Source organism: Hyla sarda, chromosome 9 (assembly GCF_029499605.1).
Source record: "Hyla sarda isolate aHylSar1 chromosome 9, aHylSar1.hap1, whole genome shotgun sequence".
Lineage (NCBI taxonomy): Eukaryota > Metazoa > Chordata > Amphibia > Anura > Hylidae > Hyla > Hyla sarda.
In genome coordinates this window covers 12696357-12717074 of record NC_079197.1, presented here as the reverse complement: position 1 = coordinate 12717074, position 20718 = coordinate 12696357, and the positions used below count along the sequence as shown (strand labels likewise).

Sequence of the window (20718 nt, the reverse complement as noted above, 5' to 3'; positions counted from 1 at the left end):
AAACGGGATATCAGTAAGGTGAGGAGGCATAGAAGAGTTCTTAAGGAGAAATTAGAGCTTCCTTAGAGGTCAAGGAATGACAAGGAGAAAGGCTAAGGAGAGAATAGACTGAAGAAAAATAGTTCCTTGGCTAAATCTTATAGATCTGTCTCCAGCTGTAGCAAAACTACAACTTCCAGCATGCCCTGACAGCCTTCGGCTGTCAGGGCATGCTGGAAGTTGTAGTTTTGCTACAGCTAGAGAGATACAGGTTCTGGAGGTGGTTTCTCAATGTCTTCTTCTTTCCCAGGAGAACACCGAAATGCATGCCCTTTGCGTGAAGAACCGCTCAGCCTTTGAGCTCCAGCATCACCATCTCCTTCACTGTCTGGAGAAGACCACGGTAAGAATCTATAGACGTCTATATACTGGTTCCCCCGTCCTCAAAAGCTTACGAATGTTCACGATGCCTATGTAAAATGTGGACGATAAACCGTGAGGTGAAGAAATCCTCGCTGTATACAGAGTTATAATGGAGGTCAATGTATAATTTGTATGCAGTAAAGCTCTTGAGCTCCCCCTAGTGGTAAATGCAGGTAGACAGAATACATGTGCTTGGAAAGGGATATAGAAAAAAATTCAGGTCTGGATGCTATAAAGCATTCTCGAGCTTAAAGGTGCCAAGGACAGGAGAAGGCCCTCTGCAGGCCTTTTTCATAGGTAGAATGTTGGTTCCACAATCTAGGTACACAGAAGTGGCCAAGAAGATGTAGACCTGACCATTACACTATACAAGCTCGTTGGACACCACATTCTACAACCATTGGTGTTGATATGTTGGGTCCACAGTCTAGGTATATAGATGACTATGTATATACACTATATGACCAAAAGGATTTAGACCCCCCGACCATCATATCTATATGAGCTTGTTGGACAACCCATTCTACAACCATTGGTGTTGATGTAATGTTGGGTCCCCATTTTAAGTTATCACAACTTCTCCTCTTTTGGGCCTTCCACAAGATTTTAGAATGTCCGTAGGCATTCGTCCTGCACGTGTGAGGTCAGGCCCTGATTTCGGGCTGAAATTTGGTTGTTCTAATTCATTCTAAAGATATTGGATGGGGTTAAGGACAGGGATACGTGCAGCAGCTCAGTTCCTCCACAACAATCTCATCGCCATTTGTCTTTATAAACCTTGGGGAGGTCATACTGCAATAAGAAAGGGTCTTCCCCAAACTATTTCACCAAAACCGGATCGACAATTGTGTGACAATCTCTGAAAATCAGCCCCCATAACGTTACCGCGCCTCCACCACATTTTACTGTAGAGAGTGATGACGTGCTTTACACCACTCTAGTCGATATGTGGCATTGTGCATGCTGATCTTAAGGGGTACTCCACTGGGATTTTTATTTTTTTTTTATCAACTGGTGGCAGAAAGTTAAACAGATTTGTAAATTACTTCTATTTAAAAATCTTAATCCTTCCAGTAATTATCAGCTTCTGTATGATCCACAGGAAGTTCTTTTCTTTTTGAATTTCCTTTCTGCCTGACCACAATGCTCTCTGCTGACACTTCTGTCCATTTTAGGAACTGTCCAGAGAAGGAGCAAATCCCCATCGCAAACCTATCCTGCTCTGGACAGTTCCTGACATGGACAGAGGTGTCAGCACTGTGGTCAGACAGAAAATAAATTCAAAAAGAAAAGAACTTCCTGCGGATCATACAGCAGCTGATAAGTACTGGAAGGATTAAAGGGGTATTCCAGGAAAAAAAAAAAAATTCTTATATCAACTGGCTCCAGAAAGTTAAACAGATTTGTAAATGACTTCTATTAAAAAATCTTAATCCTTCCAATAATTATAAGCTGCTGAATTTGAGTTGTTGTGTTCTGTCTGGCATCCGTGCACTCTGCTGACATCTCTGCTTGTCTCTGGAACTGCACAGAGTAGAAGAGGTTTGCTGTGGGGATTTGCTTCTAAACTGGGCGGTTCCCGAGACACGTGTCCTCAGAGAGCACTTAGACAGAAAAGAACAACTCAACTTCAGCAGCTCATAAGTACTGGAAGGATTAAGATGTTTTAATGGAAGTAATTTACAAATCTGTTTCACTTTCTGGCACCAGTTGATTTTAAATAAAAACATGCTTTCCAGTGGAGTACCCTTTTAAGTTTCTGTGCAGCTTCTCCACTAAAGAAACCCATTTCATGAAGCTCCTGATACAGTTTTTTTTTTTGGGCTGATGTCAGTTCCAGAGACAGTTTGGGGTGCAATTTCTTACGCATCCCGCATGTCTATACAGATTGCATGGCTGTGTGCTTGATGTTATGCAGCTGTGTGCAATGTGTGTAGATCAGTGGTCTAAAACTGTGGCCCTCCAGATGTTGCAAAACTTCAACTCCCAGCATGCCCGGACAGCCAACGGCTGTCCGGGCATGCTGGGAGTTGAAGCTTTGCAACATCTGGAGGGCCACAGTTTTAGACCACTGGTGTAGATGAAACAGCAAAGCTCAATCATTAGGAGGGGGGGTTCACATACTTTAGGCCATAGAGTACAGATGAGGTCTTCATGCTACCTAAGATGCTTTACGATCGGGCTGAGCTTGTATTGCTGTCTCCTTCTCTCTTCTTCTTTCTTCTTCCCAGTGCCATGAATTCACAGATGAGCATACCTACAGCGAGGCTCTCATGACCGAGTCCATCGGGTACCGGACAAGCCGCAGCACCTCCGTCTCCTCCCAGCAGGGTCTGACCACGTCCTGCTGCCCGCGACGAGCCAAGCGCCGTGCCATACGACTTGCTAACTCCACTGTCTCGGTCAGTCGTGGCAGCATGCAAGAGCTGGACACCCTGCATGTACAGAAGGGTCTCAGCCAGAGGTGAGTAGATGAGGACCACCACTGACCGGTCTATGTCAGAGCCCCCACAACTGGCTACACTACTATTTTCCCCACAATCCTCAATAGACTTAGGCCCCTTTCACATTACAGGTAACATCGTGTAAAAAAAACCTCCATTATTACTCCCGGCAAAAAGTCCTGAAAACGGCCGGCAAAAAATCCCATTCAAGTCAATGGGATTTTTTTGACCATCCTTTTGCGTCAGTTACGTCCGTTTTGCCGGCACAAAAGACGGTGAGTGCACTAATTTTTGGTCCGGCCAAAAAACCGGATGTTAAAATTTAACATTGAAGTCTATGGGAACCAGATGTTCAAAAATTTCCCATGGCCATAAGTATTCAGACCCTTTACTATGACACTTGATATTTATCTTATTGGACAATACACAGCCCTGGCTATATAAGGTCTCACAGCTGATAATGTATATCAGCAACACTGAATCAGGAGGAGGGAGGAACTGCCTGTAGAGCTCAGAGACAGCCTGTAGAGCTCAGAGACAGGATTGTGTGGAGGCACAGATTTGGAGAAGGTACAAAAAAACATTTCTGCTGCACTAAAAGTTCCCAAGAGCTCAGTGGGCTCCATAATTCTTAACTGGGATTCTTGCTAGAGCTGCCGCCCCACCAAACTAAGTAATCAGGGGAGAAGGACCTTGGTTAGAAATGAGAACAAGAACCCAATGGTCACTCTGAGCCCCAAATATCCTGTGTGCAGATGGGAGAAACTTCCAGAAGGTTCAGAACATTCACTGAGGCCTCCACAATCTGGACAGAAAGAAGAAAGAAGCCTCCTCAGTAATAAGATGGAAGACGTCTGGAGATTACAGAGAAGATCTAAAGGATCAGGCTGTGAGGGACAAGATTCTCTGGTCTGATGGAACCAAGATGGAAGTTTTTATCCTTAATACTGAACGTCATGTCTGGAGGAAACCAGGCACTGCCCATCACCCGCCCAATACCATCCCTACAGTGATCATGGTGGGGGCAGCATCATGTCTGGAGGAAACCAGGTACTGCCCATCACCCGCCCAATACCATCCCTACATTGATCATGGTGGGGGCAGCATCATGTCTGGAGGAAACCAGGCACTGCCCATCACCTGCCCAATACCATCCTTACAGTGATCATGGTGGGGGCAGCATCATGTCTGGGGGAAACCAGGCACTGCCCATCACCTGTCCAATACCATCCTTACAGTGATCATGGTGGGGGCAGCATCATGTCTGGAGGAAACCAGGCACTGCCCATCACCTACCCAATACCATCCCTACAGTGATCATGGTGGGGGCAGCATCATGTCTGGAGGAAACCAGGCACTGCCCATCACCTGTCCAATACCATCCCTACAGTGATCATGGTGGGGGCAGCATCATGTCTGGAGGAAACCAGGCACTGCCCATCACCTGTCCAATACCATCCCTACAGTGATCATGGTGGGGGCAGCATCATGTCTGGAGGAAACCAGGCACTGCCCATCACCTGCCCAATACCATCCCTACAGTGATCATGGTGGGGGCAGCATCATGTCTGGAGGAAACCAGGCACTGCCCATCACCTGCCCAATACCCTCCCTACAGTGATCATGGTGGGGGCAGCATCATGTCTGGGGGAAACCAGACACTGCCCATCACCTGCCCAATACCATCCCTACAGTGATCATGGTGGGGGCAGCATCATGTCTGGGGGAAACCAGGTACTGCCCATCTCCTGCCCAATACCCTCCCTACAGTGATCATGGTGGGGGCAGCATCATGTCTGGGGGAAACCAGGCACTGCCCATCACCTGCCAAATACCATCTATACAGCGATCATGGTGGGGGCAGCATCATGTCTGGAGGAAACCAGGTACTGCCCATCACCTGCCCAATACCATCCCTACAGTGATCATGGTGGGGGCAGCATCATGTCTGGAGGAAACCAGGCACTGCCCATCACCTGCCCAATACCATCCCTACAGTGATCATGATGGGGGCAGCATCATGTCTGAGGGAAACCAGGTACTGCCCATCACCTGCCCAATACCATCCCTACAGTGATCATGGTGGGGGCAGCATCATGTCTGGAGGAAACCAGGTACTGCCCATCACCTGCCCAATACCATCCCTACAGTGATCATGGTGGGGGCAGCATCATGTCTGGGGGAAACCAGGCACTGCCCATCACCTGTCCAATACCATCCTTACAGTGATCATGGTGGGGGCAGCATCATGTCTGGAGGAAACCAGGCACTGCCCATCACCTGTCCAATACCATCCCTACAGTGATCATGGTGGGGGCAGCATCATGTCTGGAGGAAACCAGGCACTGCCCATCACCTGTCCAATACCATCCCTACAGTGATCATGGTGGGGGCAGCATCATGTCTGGAGGAAACCAGGCACTGCCCATCACCTTCCCAATACCATCCCTACAGTGATCATGGTGGGGGCAGCATCATGTCTGGGGGAAACCAGGTACTGCCCATCACCTGCCCAATACCATTCCTACAGTGATCATGGTGGGGGCAGCATCATGTCTGGGGGAAACCAGGCACTGCCCATCACCTGCCCAATACCATCCCTACAGTGATCATGGTGGGGGCAGCATCATGTCTGGGGGAAACCAGGTACTGCCCATCACCTGCCCAATACCATCCCTACAGTGATCATGATGGGGGCAGCATCATGTCTGGGGGAAACCAGGCACTGCCCATCACCTGCCCAATACCATCCCTACAGTGATCATGGTGGGGGCAGCATCATGTCTGGGGGAAACCAGTCACTGCCCATCACCTGCCCAATACCATCCCTACAGTGATCATGGTGGGGGCAGCATCATGTCTGGGGGAAACCAGGTACTGCCCATCACCTGCCCAATACCATCCCTACAGTGATCATGGTGGGGGCAGCATCATGTCTGGAGGAAACTAGGCACTGCCCATCACCTGCCCAATACCATCCCTACAGTGATCATGGTGGGGGCAGCATCATGTCTGGGGGAAACCAGGCACTGCCCATCACCTGCCCAATACCATCTCTTCAGTGATCATGGTGGGGGCAGCATCGTGTCTGGGGGAAACCAGGCACTGCCCATCACCTGCCCAATACCATCCCTACAGTGATCATGGTGGGGGCAGCATCATGTCTGGAGGAAACCAGGTACTGCCCATCACCTGCCAAATACCATCCCTACAGTGATCATGGTGGGGGCAGCATCATGTCTGGGGGAAACCAGGCACTGCCCATCACCTGCCCAATACCATCCCTACAGTGATCATGGTGGGGGCAGCATCATGTCTGGAGGAAACCAGGCACTGCCCATCACCTGCCCAATACCATCCCTACAGTGATCATGGTGGGGGCAGCATCATGTCTGGAGGAAACCAGGTACTGCCCATCACCTGCCCAATACCATCCCTACAGTGATCATGGTGGGGGCAGCATCATGCTGTGGGTACTGGGAGACAGGTTATGGTTAAGGGAAAGCTGAATGGTGCAAAATACAGAGATGTTCCTAATGAAAACCTGATCCAGAGCTCTGGACCTCAGACTGGGGTGAAGCTTTACCTTCAAACATGACAATGACCCTAAGTACACGGCCAGGACAACACAGTAGCGTCTTAGGGACAACTCTATGAATGTCCTTGATGGGCCCAGCCAGAGGCCGAACCCAATGGAGAAACCTGAAAATGGCTTCAACAAACGGTCCCATCCAACCTGACAGAGGTGAGAGGATCTGCAGAGAAGAATGGAGGAAAATCCCCAAATCCAGGAGTAATCACTGCCAAAGGGGCTTCAACTAAGTAAAGGGTATGAATACTTATGTCACTGCAAAATTGTAGATTTTCCATTTTTTTTAATATAAATTAGAAAAGATTTGGAAACACAAGGAGCAACATAAAGTGTCAAAAAGTGAAAGGGACTGTAGACTTTCTGAATGCATTGTATAAAAAAATAATAATAAAAAAAATGTTATATTTAAAAAATAAATATATAGGGAACAGAAGAGGCAGCGCTTGTAGTCAGCATCCTGTAATGCTCACTTGCCGCCTGCTCGGACAGCACTTAGTCCACCACATCATATATCTGGTATGGCAGCGGCTGTCAGGAGGCGGGAGGGATGACAGGCATTAGTCAGGATGACAGGCAGGTAGTAAAGTGAGTTGTCAGCACTGACCCAGCAGTAACGTCTCTGTACATAGAGGTAAACAAGACAATAGATTTCTGCAAGATGGACATTTCTGAATAGAGGGATGAGCCAAATACTGTATAAAGGAGTGTTTCCCAACCAGGGTGCCTCCAGCTGTTGCAAAACTACAACTCCCAGCATGCCCGGACAGCCTTTGGCTTTGCTGGTAGTTGTAGTTTTGAAACAGCTGGAGGCACCCTGGATGGGAAACACTAGTATAAAAGGTAAGATCTGCCATTATTTATGTAGGTATTACTAGAGCTTTACTGCCACACACTACAATTGGGGATGTATGAGCCTGGATTTATGTAGCATTTGCTTGTATCCCCAAGTAATCCCAATAGAGCTCCCCTTATTAGTTACAGCAGTGCTCCCCCTCCCCTTATTAGTTACAGCAGTGCTCCCCCTCCCCTTATTAGTTACAGCAGTGCTACCCCTCCCCTTATTAGTTACAGCAGTGCTCCCCCTCCCCTTATTAGTTACAGCAGTGCTACCCCTCCCCTTATTAGTTACAGCAGTGCTCCCCCTCCCCTTATTAGTTACAGCAGTGCTACCCCTCCCCTTATTAGTTACAGCAGTGCTACCCCTCCCCTTATTAGTTACAGCAGTGCTCCCCCTCCCCTTATTAGTTACAGCAGTGCTCCCCCTCCCCTTATTAGTTACAGCAGTGCTCCCCCTCCCCTTATTAGTTACAGCAGTGCTCCCCCTCCCCTTATTAGTTACAGCAGTGCTCCCCCTCCCCTTCAGCTTCCCTTCACTCCAAGCCAGTAGTCCCAGCCGGCCCCTACTACTACTTCCCCAGTAGTCACAGCAGGCCCCTACTACTACTTCCCCAGTAGTCACAGCAGGCCCCTACCACTACTTCCCCAGTAGTCACAGCAGGCTCCTCAACCCCCCCCCCCCCAGTAGTCACAGCAGACCCCTACTATTTCCCCAGTAGTCACAACAGCCTCCTCAACCCCCCCCCCCAGTAGTCACAGCAGTATACTCGACCTCCCCAGTAGTCACAGCAGGCTCCTCAACCCCCCAAGTAGTCACAACAGGCTCCTCAACCCCCCAAGTCACAGCAGGGTCCCTTTATAACGAATACAGCAAGGTCACCCTTTTCCTTCCTTACAGTGGTACTCCGATGAAATAATTTTTTTTTTAAATTAACTGCTGCCAGAACGTTAAACAGATTTGTAAATTACTTCTATTTCAAAATCTTAATCCTTCCAGTACTTATCAGCTGCTGTATACTACAAAGGAAGTTCTTTTCTTTTTAAATTTGTTTTCTGTCCTACCACAGTGCTCTCTGCTGACACCTGTCTGTCTGTCTCAGGAACTGTCCAGAGCAGGAGAGGTTTGCTATGGGGATTTTCTCCAGCTCTGGACAGTTCCTGACACAGACAGAGGTGTCAGCAGAGAGCACTGTGGTCAGACAGAAAAGATATTAAAATAGAGAAGAACTTCCTCTGTATTATATACAGCAGCTGCTCTGGACAGTTCCTAAAATGGTCAGCAGAGAGCACTGTGGTCATGACATCAGAGAAATCTAAAAAGAGAAGCATTTCCGCTGTAGTATACAGCCCCTAAAAAGTACTGGAAGGATTAAGATTTTGTAATAGAAGTAATTTACAAATCTGTTTAACGTTTTGGCACCAGTTGATTAAAAAAAATAGTTTTTTTCACCGGAGTACCCCTTTAAGTAAGCAATAACAGCAAGCCTTGCCTAGATTGCCTCTGTCAGTGGTCCTAGCGAGGTCTCCCCCCTCCCCTCCCTACCCTTTCAAAGTACTCACCAGCTCCCTCTGCAGGTAGGAAGCCACATACAAGTAGGTTATGTTTTGCTAACAGAGAGCGCCACTATCTGTGCCCAGAAACTATAGAGAAGACCTCCAGTTTTTTGGGTGATAACCTAAGAATATTGATCTCCCTAATGGTACCCTCAAATATACTGGGTGCAAGGAGGGCAACTGGCGCTAACAATTTTTACGAATACCAGCTGTATATTATATATTGGACATTATAAGCCACAACCTATTGTACATAGGTTCAGTGCTAGAGATGAGCGAACTTACAGTAAATTCGATTCGTCACGAACTTCTCGGCTCGGCAGTTGATGACTTATCCTGCATAAATTAGTTCAGCTTTCCGGTGCTCCGGTGGGCTGGAAAAGGTGGATACAGTCCTAGGAAAGAGTCTCCTAGGACTGTATCCACCTTTTCCAGCCCACCGGAGCACCTGAAAGCTGAACTAATTTATGCAGGAAAAGTCATCAACTGCCGAGCCGAGAAGTTTGTGACGAATCGAATTTACTGTAAGTTCGCTCATCTCTATTCAGTGCACTTGATGCTGTACGATGACTTATCCATCACATAACAACCTCATCTATTACACCGTACATACTGCGCCGCCCACCACTCCGAGAGCTTTAAAGTTAACGAACGGCTTAAATAAAACACATTAATAATGGATACGACAAAGCTCTTCTGTATGCGGAGGATTCCATTTTTGATGGGACGTCACATTAGAGTCGGCATGCCAAGAAGTTTACGTTTTCCCTATATAAGAAGAATTCTCGAATGTCTAGCACAGTGTGTCTCCAGCTGTTGCAAAACTACAACTCCCAGCATGCTGAGAGTTGTAGTTTTGCAACAGCTGGAGACACACTGTTTGGACACATGTAAAACTATGCAAAACTACAACTCCCAGCATGTCCGGACTGCCGTTGGCTGTTTTGCTAGACATTCGAGAATTTTTCTTATATGCGGAAAACTCTGTAAAACTATAACTCCCAGCATGCCCGGACAGCCGTTGGCTGTCCGGGCATGCTGGGAGTTGTAGTTTTGCAACAGCTGGAGACAAACTGTGCTAGACATTCGAGAATTCTTGGGCATGCTGGGAGTTATAGTTTTGCAGAGTTTTCCATGTGTCCCAACAGTGTGTCTCCAGCTGTTGCAAAACTACAACTCTCAGCATGCTGGGAGTTGTAGTTTTGCATCAACTGGAGACACACGGTTTGCTAGACCTTCAAGAATTTTTCTTATATATGGAAAACTATGCAAAACTACAACTTCCAGCATGCCCGGACAGCCATTTTCTGTCCGGGCATGCTGAGAGTTGTAGTTTTGCATAGTCTTCTATATATAAGAAAGATTCTCGAATGTCTAGCAAACGGAGTTTCTCCAGCTGTTGCAAAAATACAACTCCCAGCATGCCTAGACAGCTGTCCGGGCATGCTGGGAGTTGTAGTTTTGCATAGTTTTCCATATATAAGAAAAATTCTTGAAGGTCTAGCAAACAGCCAACTGCAGACTGGGCATGCTGGGAGTTGAAGTTTTGCATTGTTTTCCATGTGTCCAAACAGTGTGTCTCCAGCTGTTGCAAAACAACTCCCAGCATGCCCAGATTGCCGTTGGCTGTTTGCTAGACCTTCAAGAATATTTCTCATATATGGAAAACTATGCAAAACTACAACTTCCAACATATCTTAACAGCCATTGTCTGTCCGGGCATGCTGAGAGTTGTAGTTTTGCATAGTCTTCTATATATAAGAAAGATTCTCGAATGTCTAGCAAACAGAGTGTCTCCAGCTGTAGAAAAAATACAACTCCCAGCATGCCCGGACTGCCGTTGGCTGTTTGCTAGACCTTCAAGAATTTTTCTTCTATATATGGAAAACTATGCAAAACTACAACTTTCTGCCATTGTCTGTCCGGGCATGCTGGGAGTTGTAGTTTTGCTTAGTTTTCTATATATAAGAAAAATTCTCGAATGCCTAGCAAAACAGCCAACGGCAGTCTGGGCATGCTGGGAGTTGTAGTTTTGCATAGTTTTCCATGTGTCCAAACAGTGTGTCTCCAGCTGTTGCAAAACTACAACTCTCAGCATGCTGGGAGTTGTAGTTTTGCAACAACTGGAGACACACGGTTTGCTAGACCTTCATGAATTTTTCTTATATATGGAAAACTATGCAAAACTACAACTTTCAGCATACCTGAACAGCCACTGTCTGTCCGGGCATGCTGAGAGTTGTAGTTTTGCATAGTCATATATATATATATATAAAGATTCTCGAATGTCTAACAAACAGCCAACGGCAGTCCGGGCATGCTGGGAGTTGTAGTTTTGTATCATTTCTTTTTTTTATAAGAAAGATTCTCGAATGTCTAGCAAACAGCGTGTCTCCAGCTGTTGCAAAACTACAACTCCCAGCATGCCTGGACAGTCAACGGCATAGTTTTCTATGTGTCCAAACAGTGTGTCTCCAGCTGTTGCAAAACTACAGCTCTCAGCATGCTGGGAGTTGTAGTTTTGCAACAGCTGGAGTCACACTGTTTGCTAGACCTTCAAGAATTTTTCTTTATATATATATATATATATATATATATATATATATGGAAAACTATCCAAAACTACAACTCCCAGCATGTTTGAACTGCCATTGTCTGTCCGTGCATGCTGGGAGTTGTAGTTTTGCATAGTTTTCCATATATATATATATATATATATATATATATATATATATATATAAAGAAAAATTCTTGAAGGTCTAGCCAACAGTGTGTCCCCCAGCATACTAAGAGTTGTAGTTCTGCAACAGAGACACACTGTTTGGATACATGGAAAACTATGCAAAACTACAACTCTCAGCATGCCCGGACAGCCGTTGGCTGTCCGGGCATGCTGGGAGTTGTAGTTTTGCAACAGCTGGAGACTCACTGGTTGGAAAACACATCGTTAATCACACTTGGTCTTGTCTTTTCTTGGTCTAGTCGTTCCAGTCTCAACGCCAAAACCCACGGGAACATGAAGCTGAACTGCGAGACGTCCGACCTAACGGCGGCCATTATAAGCATTCCCACGCCGCCCGCCAACACCCCGGATGAGCCCTCATCGCCGAACGCCGGCATCATGAGGAATTCCAGCGTTACCGCCAGATACTACCAGGAGACTGTCAGGATTTCCAGCTTGTAGGGTCTGGTATAACCCCGGGACGTCTCCAGACACACTGTGACACCACACAGACAAGAAACACCTCACGTCAACCATATATACCAGACAATCAACCCATCTCCACGTGGACAGCAGAACCAATGCAAAAGCCATCGCACGACCACACACACACAAACCCCGCTGCTACCGCACAACACCACTACGTACACTACAGACAGCAAGCTTCCCACATTCAAAACAGCACAACTTTAATCGTCTCCATTGCCCATAACATCTTCATGCACATCGCCACGGCCACCGAAGCACCCTCGATTAACGGCAACAGAATGAAAAGGGTTAAAGGAAACGGCATATTAAAAGCACACATAATGTTTACTGTGTAATGTACGGGGTGGTAGTGACCATAGTGAACCATGGTGAACATAGTCCAGACCGTGATGATTTGTATAAAAGTCTTGGAGGCTCTGACCACCATGCTGAAAAAGCAGATTGACAAGCATAGTTCCCTAGAAGTGACCCAGGGCGGTGGGAAAGGACCCTCAACGGAGGTAAGACATGGCAGTGCCAGGGTCAGTCATACTGGATGAGTACCACCATGGACCATACACCCTGTTATCACATCAAGAAGGGTCAAGGCAACTCATAGGGTGTCAAAACCTTCACAGAGACTTAGGGTCAGGTTTATGAGGTCATTCTAGGCCATCACAGATACAGAAGGTCTGGAAAGGGGTATAAAAATCTTCAAATAATGGGGTGTCAGAAGCATCACAGGTCATGGAGGTCAGGTAATGGGGTGTCAGAACCATCACAGGTCATGAAGGTCAGGTAATGGGGTGTCAGAACCATCACAGGTCATGAAGGTCAGGTAATGGGGTGTCAGAACCATCACAGGTCATGGAGGTCAGGTAATGGGGTGTCAGAACCATCAGAGGTCATGAAGGTCAGGTAATGGGGTGTCAGAAGCATCACAGGTCATGGAGGTCAGGTAATGGGGTGTCAGAACCATCACAGATCATGGAGGTCAGGTAATGGGGTGTCAAAAGCATCACAGGTCATGGAGGTCAGATAATGGGGTGTCAGAACCATCAGAGGTCATGAAGGTCAGGTAATGGGGTGTCAAAAGCATCACAGGTCATGGAGGTCAGATAATGGGGTGTCAGAACCATCAGAGGTCATGAAGGTCAGGTAATGGGGTGTCAAAAGCATCACAGGTCATGAAGGTCAGGTAATGGGGTGTCAAAAGCATCACAGGTCATGGAGGTCAGGTAATGGGGTGTTAGAACCATCAGAGGTCATGGAGGTCAGGTAATGTGGTGTCAGAAGCATCACAGGTCATGAAGGTCAGGTAATGGGGTGTCAGAAGCATCAGAGGTCATGAAGGTCAGGTAATGGGGTGTCAGAACCATCACAGGTCATGGAGGTCAGGTAATGGGGTGTCAGAAGCATCAGAGGTCATGAAGGTCAGGTAATGGCGTGTCAGAACCATTACAAGTCACCCAAGTCACGTTAAGGGGTAACATACAAAACTTCTTAGATAAAGAGGGTCTGGTAATAGGATGTTGTTTGACTTAAAACCATCAGTGATAGAGGTCAGGTAATGGGGTGTCAGAACCATCGCAGGTCATGAAGGTCAGGTAATGGGGTGTCAGAACCATTACAGGTCATGAAGGTCAGGTAATGGGGTGTCAGAACCATCGCAGGTCATGAAGGTCAGGTAATGGGGTGTCAGAACCATTACAGGTCATGAAGGTCAGGTAATGGGGTGTCAGAACCATCACAGGTCATGAAGGTCAGGTAATGGGGTGTCAGAACCATCACAGGTCATGAAGGTCAGGTAATGGGGTGTCAGAACCATCACAGGTCATGAAGGTCAGGTAATGGGGTGTCAGAACCATCACAGGTCATGAAGGTCAGGTAATGGAGTAACATTGAAACGTCTTAGATGCGGAGGGTATAGTATTAGAGAGTCGTGGCCTTTACAAGGTCCCTAAGGTCTGGTTACAGTTTAACTTAGAACCATCTCAGTCCGGAAATGGGGTGTCAGAACCATCACAGGTCAAGAAGGTCAGGTTCATAAATTCAAAAAGTAAAGTAATAGGTTGTCAGGTTATTAGGTAATTTAGAACCTTCTTAGATATAGAAGGTCAGATAATGGGGTATCAGAAGCTTCATGGGACATAGAGATCAGGTTAAGGGGTAGATACAGAAGGTCAGATAACAGGGTGTCAGGGCCTTTATAAGATCATTAGGTCAGGTTATGGGGTAACTTAAAACCTTAGATACAAAGGGACTAGTAATAGGATGTCATGGCCTTTGCAAGATCTTATGGGGTACCTTAGAAGGATCACAGGTACAAAGGGTCATGTTATGAGGTATCAGATGTTTCACAGGTCATGAAGGTCAGGTTATGGGGTAACTTACAACCATCACAGGTGCCAAAGGTCAGGTAATGGAGTATTAAATAAAGGTCATGAAGGTTAAAGGGTAATACAGAGAAGCAGATAATGGGGTGTCCGGGCCTCTGCAAGATTCTTAGGTCAGGTTATTGGGTAACTTAAAACCTTTTTAGATGCAGATGGTCAGATAATGGGGCACAGGACCTTATAAGAACCATCAAACATAGAGGGGGATCTGTGTGTATGGATATGTGTATGGGAAGGTTTCATCTTCATCGCTCATTCTATCTACACTCAGATTCTTCTTCACTCTCATCCCTATCCAAGGGACGGACAATATACTAGGGGGTCACTCAGGCCGCACCAGGAGCCCCTGTGACTTTTTCTAGTAGGCCGCCAATAAGAACCTTCATAGGAGCAGTAGAAGTTATGCAGTCCCGTTGGTTACCTGGCTACTGGGATTTGTCTAGCCTTATCCTACATCACCAATCCATCACACAGACCATGTATACTGCACACACACCGCCACACACACACACACACACCCTCACACTGCACACACACAACCTTGGTTTCCACTGGATGGACAATTCTGTAGTCTAGAGTAATGCACAAAATGAGAGGAAATCTATGCACATATTATTCTCTAAACATATATATAATCGCTGGGGGAGGGGGGTCCTTGCATTTGGAACTGAGACACATTGCACACCTGTGTGTACGGAACCCGGGATGGACATGTATGTACAGACCTGTAGATATCGATACTTGTATAGCGCAGTACACTTCTATAGAGGGGCAATGTATAAGGTCTACATGCACAGAGCTATGTACGGTATATTTATGCACAGCCATATAATTATATATATATATATATATATATATATATATATATATATATATAAAATCTCCACACGTATGCACAACACAGATCGGTAGTCACAGCCATGTATATGACTATGCAGAGCCCCCGTGGATGTATGCACAGCATTGTATATGTTGATATGTATGTGTGTATATATATATATATATATATGTACAGCACTGTATAAATGGAGGGGCAATGTGTTCCAGGGTCTACGATGCAGCGCAGGTTAAGGTGTTGGTTAGGCGACTATGCATAATATAGCTGGGTGGTGGGCCGCAACCCCCTACGACTGTGCTTCCCAACCAGGGTGCCCCCGGCTGTTGCAAAACTACAACTCCCAGCATGCCCGGACAGCCGTTGGCTGTCCGGGCATGCTGGGAGTTGTAGTTTTGCATCATCTTGAGGTCCCTTGGCTTGGTTAGTCGTGAAAAATGTCCAAAAAAGCGTCACAGATTGGGCCGAATAAAGTTTATTGAAAACTGCATGTTGTAGTTTAGCAACAGCTGGAGGCACCCTGGTTGGGAAGCACTGCCCTACAAAGAAAGGGGATGATTCGGTAAGAGCTTTTGACTCAGGGACACACAGATTTTCTTCTTCCTTTCTCGTCGGCCTTCACTTTTAAGGCCTTGCAGACTACAACACGTCTGATCCTTGCAACCAGTGACCACTGCATGCCACCAGCCCCACTGTGCTGCCCGCCCACCGCCCGCGAGGACCATCCGAATGTGACGGCGAGGAGCACACCACTCCACCCCTTAAAGGGGCACTCCACTGCCCCAACATTTTGTTCCGAGCGCTGGGTGCGGGCTGCGGGGTTGTGACGTCACGGCCACACCCCTTGTGATGTCACGCCATGCCCCCTCAATTCAAGTCTATGGGATGGGGCGTGGCAACTGTGGCGTGAAGCCACGACCCCCGCAGCCCGCACCCAGCGTTCGGAACAAAAAGTGGAGTACCCCTTTAAATGTATTTTTTTTTCTTCTCTTTTGAAAGAAGCGATGCCATTGTGCGATTCTTGCTGAGGTTCATTGTGTGATTGTTGTACAATCATTGTGTGGCCAAAGACAGCAAAATCAGGTCGCACGTGTAAGTCTGCGGCCATACAGTGGGGTGATGCCAGGGTGTATTTTGGGTGGTGACGGCGCCATCTGCAGGCTCGCAATGGGCATTACAAGGGCCGTTCTATGCATGTTGTGACTTTCATATATGCACATGTGGGCACAATTCACACACAGCCATATGTGAGGGTGTAGGGGGGCGGGGGAGGGGGTATGTATGGGTATTATGCGCTTGACTAGGTACCGTTCTAGGTACCTGTCCACATGGTCCTGATGTACAAGACCTGGGGCGAATATTTGGATTGTTTTTGGTTTTTTTTCATTGTATTGCTTCTAGTTAGAGTATTACACAGACTGTTACATATGTGTGTTCTGACAGTCTATACCGCATTATGGCGGGGTCACATAATACCCAGCTCTGTCCAGGTCCACACTCAACGCTTCTCTACTCCTGCAAAACTCCCATCTGAAGAGCTTCACTCCCCCTGATCCGTGCTATCTGCAGAACGTCTCTACAGATTACAGTGCTATCTACAGAATGTCTCTACTGCTTACAGTGCTATCTGCAGAAGGTCTCTACTGCTTACAGTGCTATCTGCAGAATGTCTCTACTGCTTACAGTGCTATCTGCAGAACGTCTCTACTGCTTACAGTGCTATCTGCAGAAGGTCTCTACTGCTTACAGTGCTATCTGCAGAATGTCTCTACTGCTTACAGTGCTATCTGCAGAACGTCTCTACAGATTACAATGCTATCTGCAGAAGGTCTCTACTGCTTACAGTGCTAGCTGCAGAATATCTCTACTGCTTACATTGCTATCTGCAGAAGGTCTCTACTGCTTACAGTGCTATCTGCAGAATGTCTCTACTGCTTACAGTGCTATCTGCAGAAGGTCTCTACTGCTTACAGTGCTATCTGCAGAAGGTCCGAATATGACTACTTACTTTCAGTGCTATCTGCAGAATGTATCTACTAATTACAGTGCTAACTGCAGAATGTCACTATTTTACTGCTATCTGCAGAATGTTGCTATTGGTTTCAGTGCTATCTGCAGCGTGTCACTATTTCAGTGCTATCTGCAGCGTGTCACTATTTCAGCGCTATCTGCAGCGTGTCACTATTTCAGCGCTATCTGCAGCGTGTCACTATTTCAGCGCTATCTGCAGCGTGTCACTATTTTAGTGCTATCTGCAGCGTGTCACTATTTCAGTGCTATCTGCAGCGTGTCACTAATTCAGTGCTATCTGCAGCGTGTCACTATTTTAGTACTATCTGCAGCGTGTCACTATTTTAGTGCTATCTGCAGCGTGTCACTATTTTAGTGCTATCTGCAGCGTGTCACTATTTTAGTGCTATCTGCAGCGTGTCACTATTTTATTGCTATCTGCAGCGTGTCACTATTTTAGTACTATCTGCAGCGTGTCACTATTTTAGTGCTATCCGCAGCGTGTCACTATTTTAGTGCTATCCGCAGCGTGTCACTATTTTAGTGCTATCCGCAGCGTGTCACTATTTTAGTACTATCCGCAGCGTGTCACTATTTCAGTGCTATCTGCAGCGTGTCACTATTTTAGTACTATCCGCAGCGTGTCACTATTTTAGTGCTATCTGCAGCGTGTCACTATTTTAGTGCTATCTGCAGCGTGTCACTATTTTAGTGCTATCTGCAGCGTGTCACTATTTTAGTACTATCTGCAGCGTGTCACTATTTTAGTACTATCTGCAGCGTGTCACTATTTTAGTACTATCTGCAGCGTGTCACTATTTTAGTGCTATCTGCAGCGCGTCACTATTTTAGGACTATCTGCAGCGTGTCACTATTTTAGGACTATCTGCAGCGTGTCACTATTTTAGTGCTATCCGCAGCGTGTCACTATTTTAGTGCTATCTGCAGCGTGTCACTATTTTAGTGCTATCTGCAGCGTGTCACTATTTTAGCACTATCTGCAGCGTGTCACTATTTCAGTGCTATCTGCAGCGTGTCACTATTTTAGCACTATCTGCAGCGTGTCACTATTTTAGTACTATCTGCAGCGTGTCACTATTTTAGTACTATCTGCAGTGTGTCACTATTTTAGTGCTATCTGCAGCGTGTCACTATTTTAGTACTATCTGCAGCGTGTCACTATTTTAGTACTATCTGCAGCGTGTCACTATTTTAGTGCTATCTGCAGCGTGTCACTATTTTAGTACTATCTGCAGCGTGTCACTATTTTAGTACTATCTGCAGCGTGTCACTATTTTAGTGCTATCTGCAGCGCGTCACTATTTTAGTGCTATCCGCAGCGTGTCACTATTTTAGTGCTATCTGCAGCGTGTCACTATTTTAGCGCTATCTGCAGCGTGTCACTATTTTAGTGCTATCTGCAGCGTGTCACTATTTTAGTGCTATCTGCAGAATGTCGCTACTACTTTCAGTGCTATCTGCAGAATGTCGCTATTGTTTTCAGTATTACCTGCAGAGCATTGCACTCCTGTAATAATCAGCTGGCTCCTGGCTCTATACAGCATCTGCAGTGATGTTCACGCTGTCCATGGTAGCTAAAGATTATCCTCTGTGCTACCTTCTACTGCTGCAGAGCATTGCATCCTCTGTCCATGACATCTGACTGTTGCTCTCAGCGCCCATTGACTCCCTGATACGCAGAGCATTACTTCCCTCCCTCCGTAATTTTTGCAGAACGTTGTTTTCGATACTTGCTGAACATTGCTCCTCTTAAGCCAGCCATACACATTAGATAGCGATCGATCATGAAAGCTATTCCTCCGCAAACACATGCATGCTTATCTCATCTGAGCGTGCACGTGTTTTCAATACGGAGAGGTAAAAAAATAAAAAAAAAGCTGCTGCAAAACTACAACTCCCAGCATGCCCAGAAAGCAAATGGCTGTTCCCAAACACGTGCATGCTTATCTCATCTGAGTGTGCACGTGTTTTCAATACAGAGAGGAAAAAAAAAAAAAAAAAAAAAAAAAAAAAGCTGCTGCAAAACTACAACTCCCAGCATGCCCAGACAGCAAATGGCTGTTCCCAAACACGTGCATGCTTATCTCATCTGAGTGTGCACGTGTTTTCAATACGGAGAGGTTAAAAAAAAAAAAAAAAAAAAAGCTGCTGCAAAACTACAACTCCCAGCATGCCCAGACACCAAATGGCTGTTCCCAAACACGTGCATGCTTATCTCATCTGAGTGTGCACGTGTTTTCAACACGGAGAGGAAAAAAAAAAAAAAAAAAAAGCTGCTGCAAAACTACAACTCCCAGCATGCCCAGACAGTAAATGGCTGTTCCCAAACACGTGCATGCTTATCTCATCTGAGTGTGCACGTGTTTTCAATACGGAGAGGTTAAAAAAAAAAAAAAAAGCTGCTGCAAAACTACAACTCCCAGCATGCCCGGACAGCCGGCTGTCCGGGCATGCTGGGAGTTGTAGTTTTGCAACATCTAGAAGTCCACTGATCTAGCACATCTGCTCACGGTATCCGCAGACCATTTCTTGCATGAAGCACGCAGAATGTTGCTCCCCTCATATGCAACATGTCCACAAACTCGCTTTCCAATGCAAGTGTTGGTATTTGCAGAACATCGCACTTCAATTACTTAAAAGCTGCAGAACATCTCTTCCCTCATCAGTCAGAAGTCCTCAGTGACATCATATCCTAGGACCCCTGTGGCGGTGGTAAGCCACAGGGGTCCTAGCGCATCAAGTCGAAATCTTCTTCACAGAACTGACGCGGGACCCCTGGAGGGTCCTTGCCGCATGAGGTGGACAGCTCATTGATTTCAATGAGAATTGTGTAATGCATCACTTCCCCTGCGGGGGCACTGTAGGGAGATAAGAACTTGCTGTCAGGAGCCACTTTGAATTTTAGTGACTCAAAAGTTTGGACACAGCAAAAATTCTTACCCGACTCCTGGACCTTCAGACTTCCATAGCCGTGTAATGGCTGAGCAAGAACTACATTAAAGGGGTATTCCAGGGAAAAAACTTTTATATATATATATATATATATATATATATATATATATATATATATATATATATATATATATATATACACATATATATACACATATATATATATATATATATATATATATATATATATATATATATAAAAGTCTCTCAACTGGCTCCACAAAGTTAAACAGATTTGGAAATTACTTCTATTAAAAAATCTTAATCCTTTCAGTACTTATGAGCTGCAGAAGTTGAGTTGTACTTTTCTGTCTAAGTGCTCTCTGATGACACCTGTCTCGGGAACTGTCCAGAGTAGAAGCAAATCCCCATAGCAAACCTCTTCTACTCTGTGCAGTTCCTGAGACAAGCAGAGATGTCAGCAGAGAGCACTGTTGTCAGACAGAAAACAACAACTCAACTTCAGCAGCTGATAATTGTTGAAA

At 46.1% G+C, this 20718-nt stretch overlaps 1 protein-coding gene across 3 annotated transcripts in view; it reads left to right on the top strand.

The window, feature by feature from the left end:
- Positions 1-19430, top strand: part of KCND1 (potassium voltage-gated channel subfamily D member 1) — a 70983-nt gene extending 51553 nt beyond the window's left edge. For all 3 annotated transcript variants that reach the window (XM_056540898.1, XM_056540897.1, XM_056540896.1), the window contains exons 5-7: positions 290-382; positions 2634-2866; positions 11812-19430. In XM_056540898.1, the coding sequence (XP_056396873.1) occupies positions 290-382; positions 2634-2866; positions 11812-12013 (528 nt within the window). In that variant the 3' untranslated portion in view covers positions 12014-19430. The remainder of the gene's footprint in view (positions 1-289; positions 383-2633; positions 2867-11811) is intronic.
- The last annotated feature ends 1288 nt before the right edge of the window (positions 19431-20718 follow it).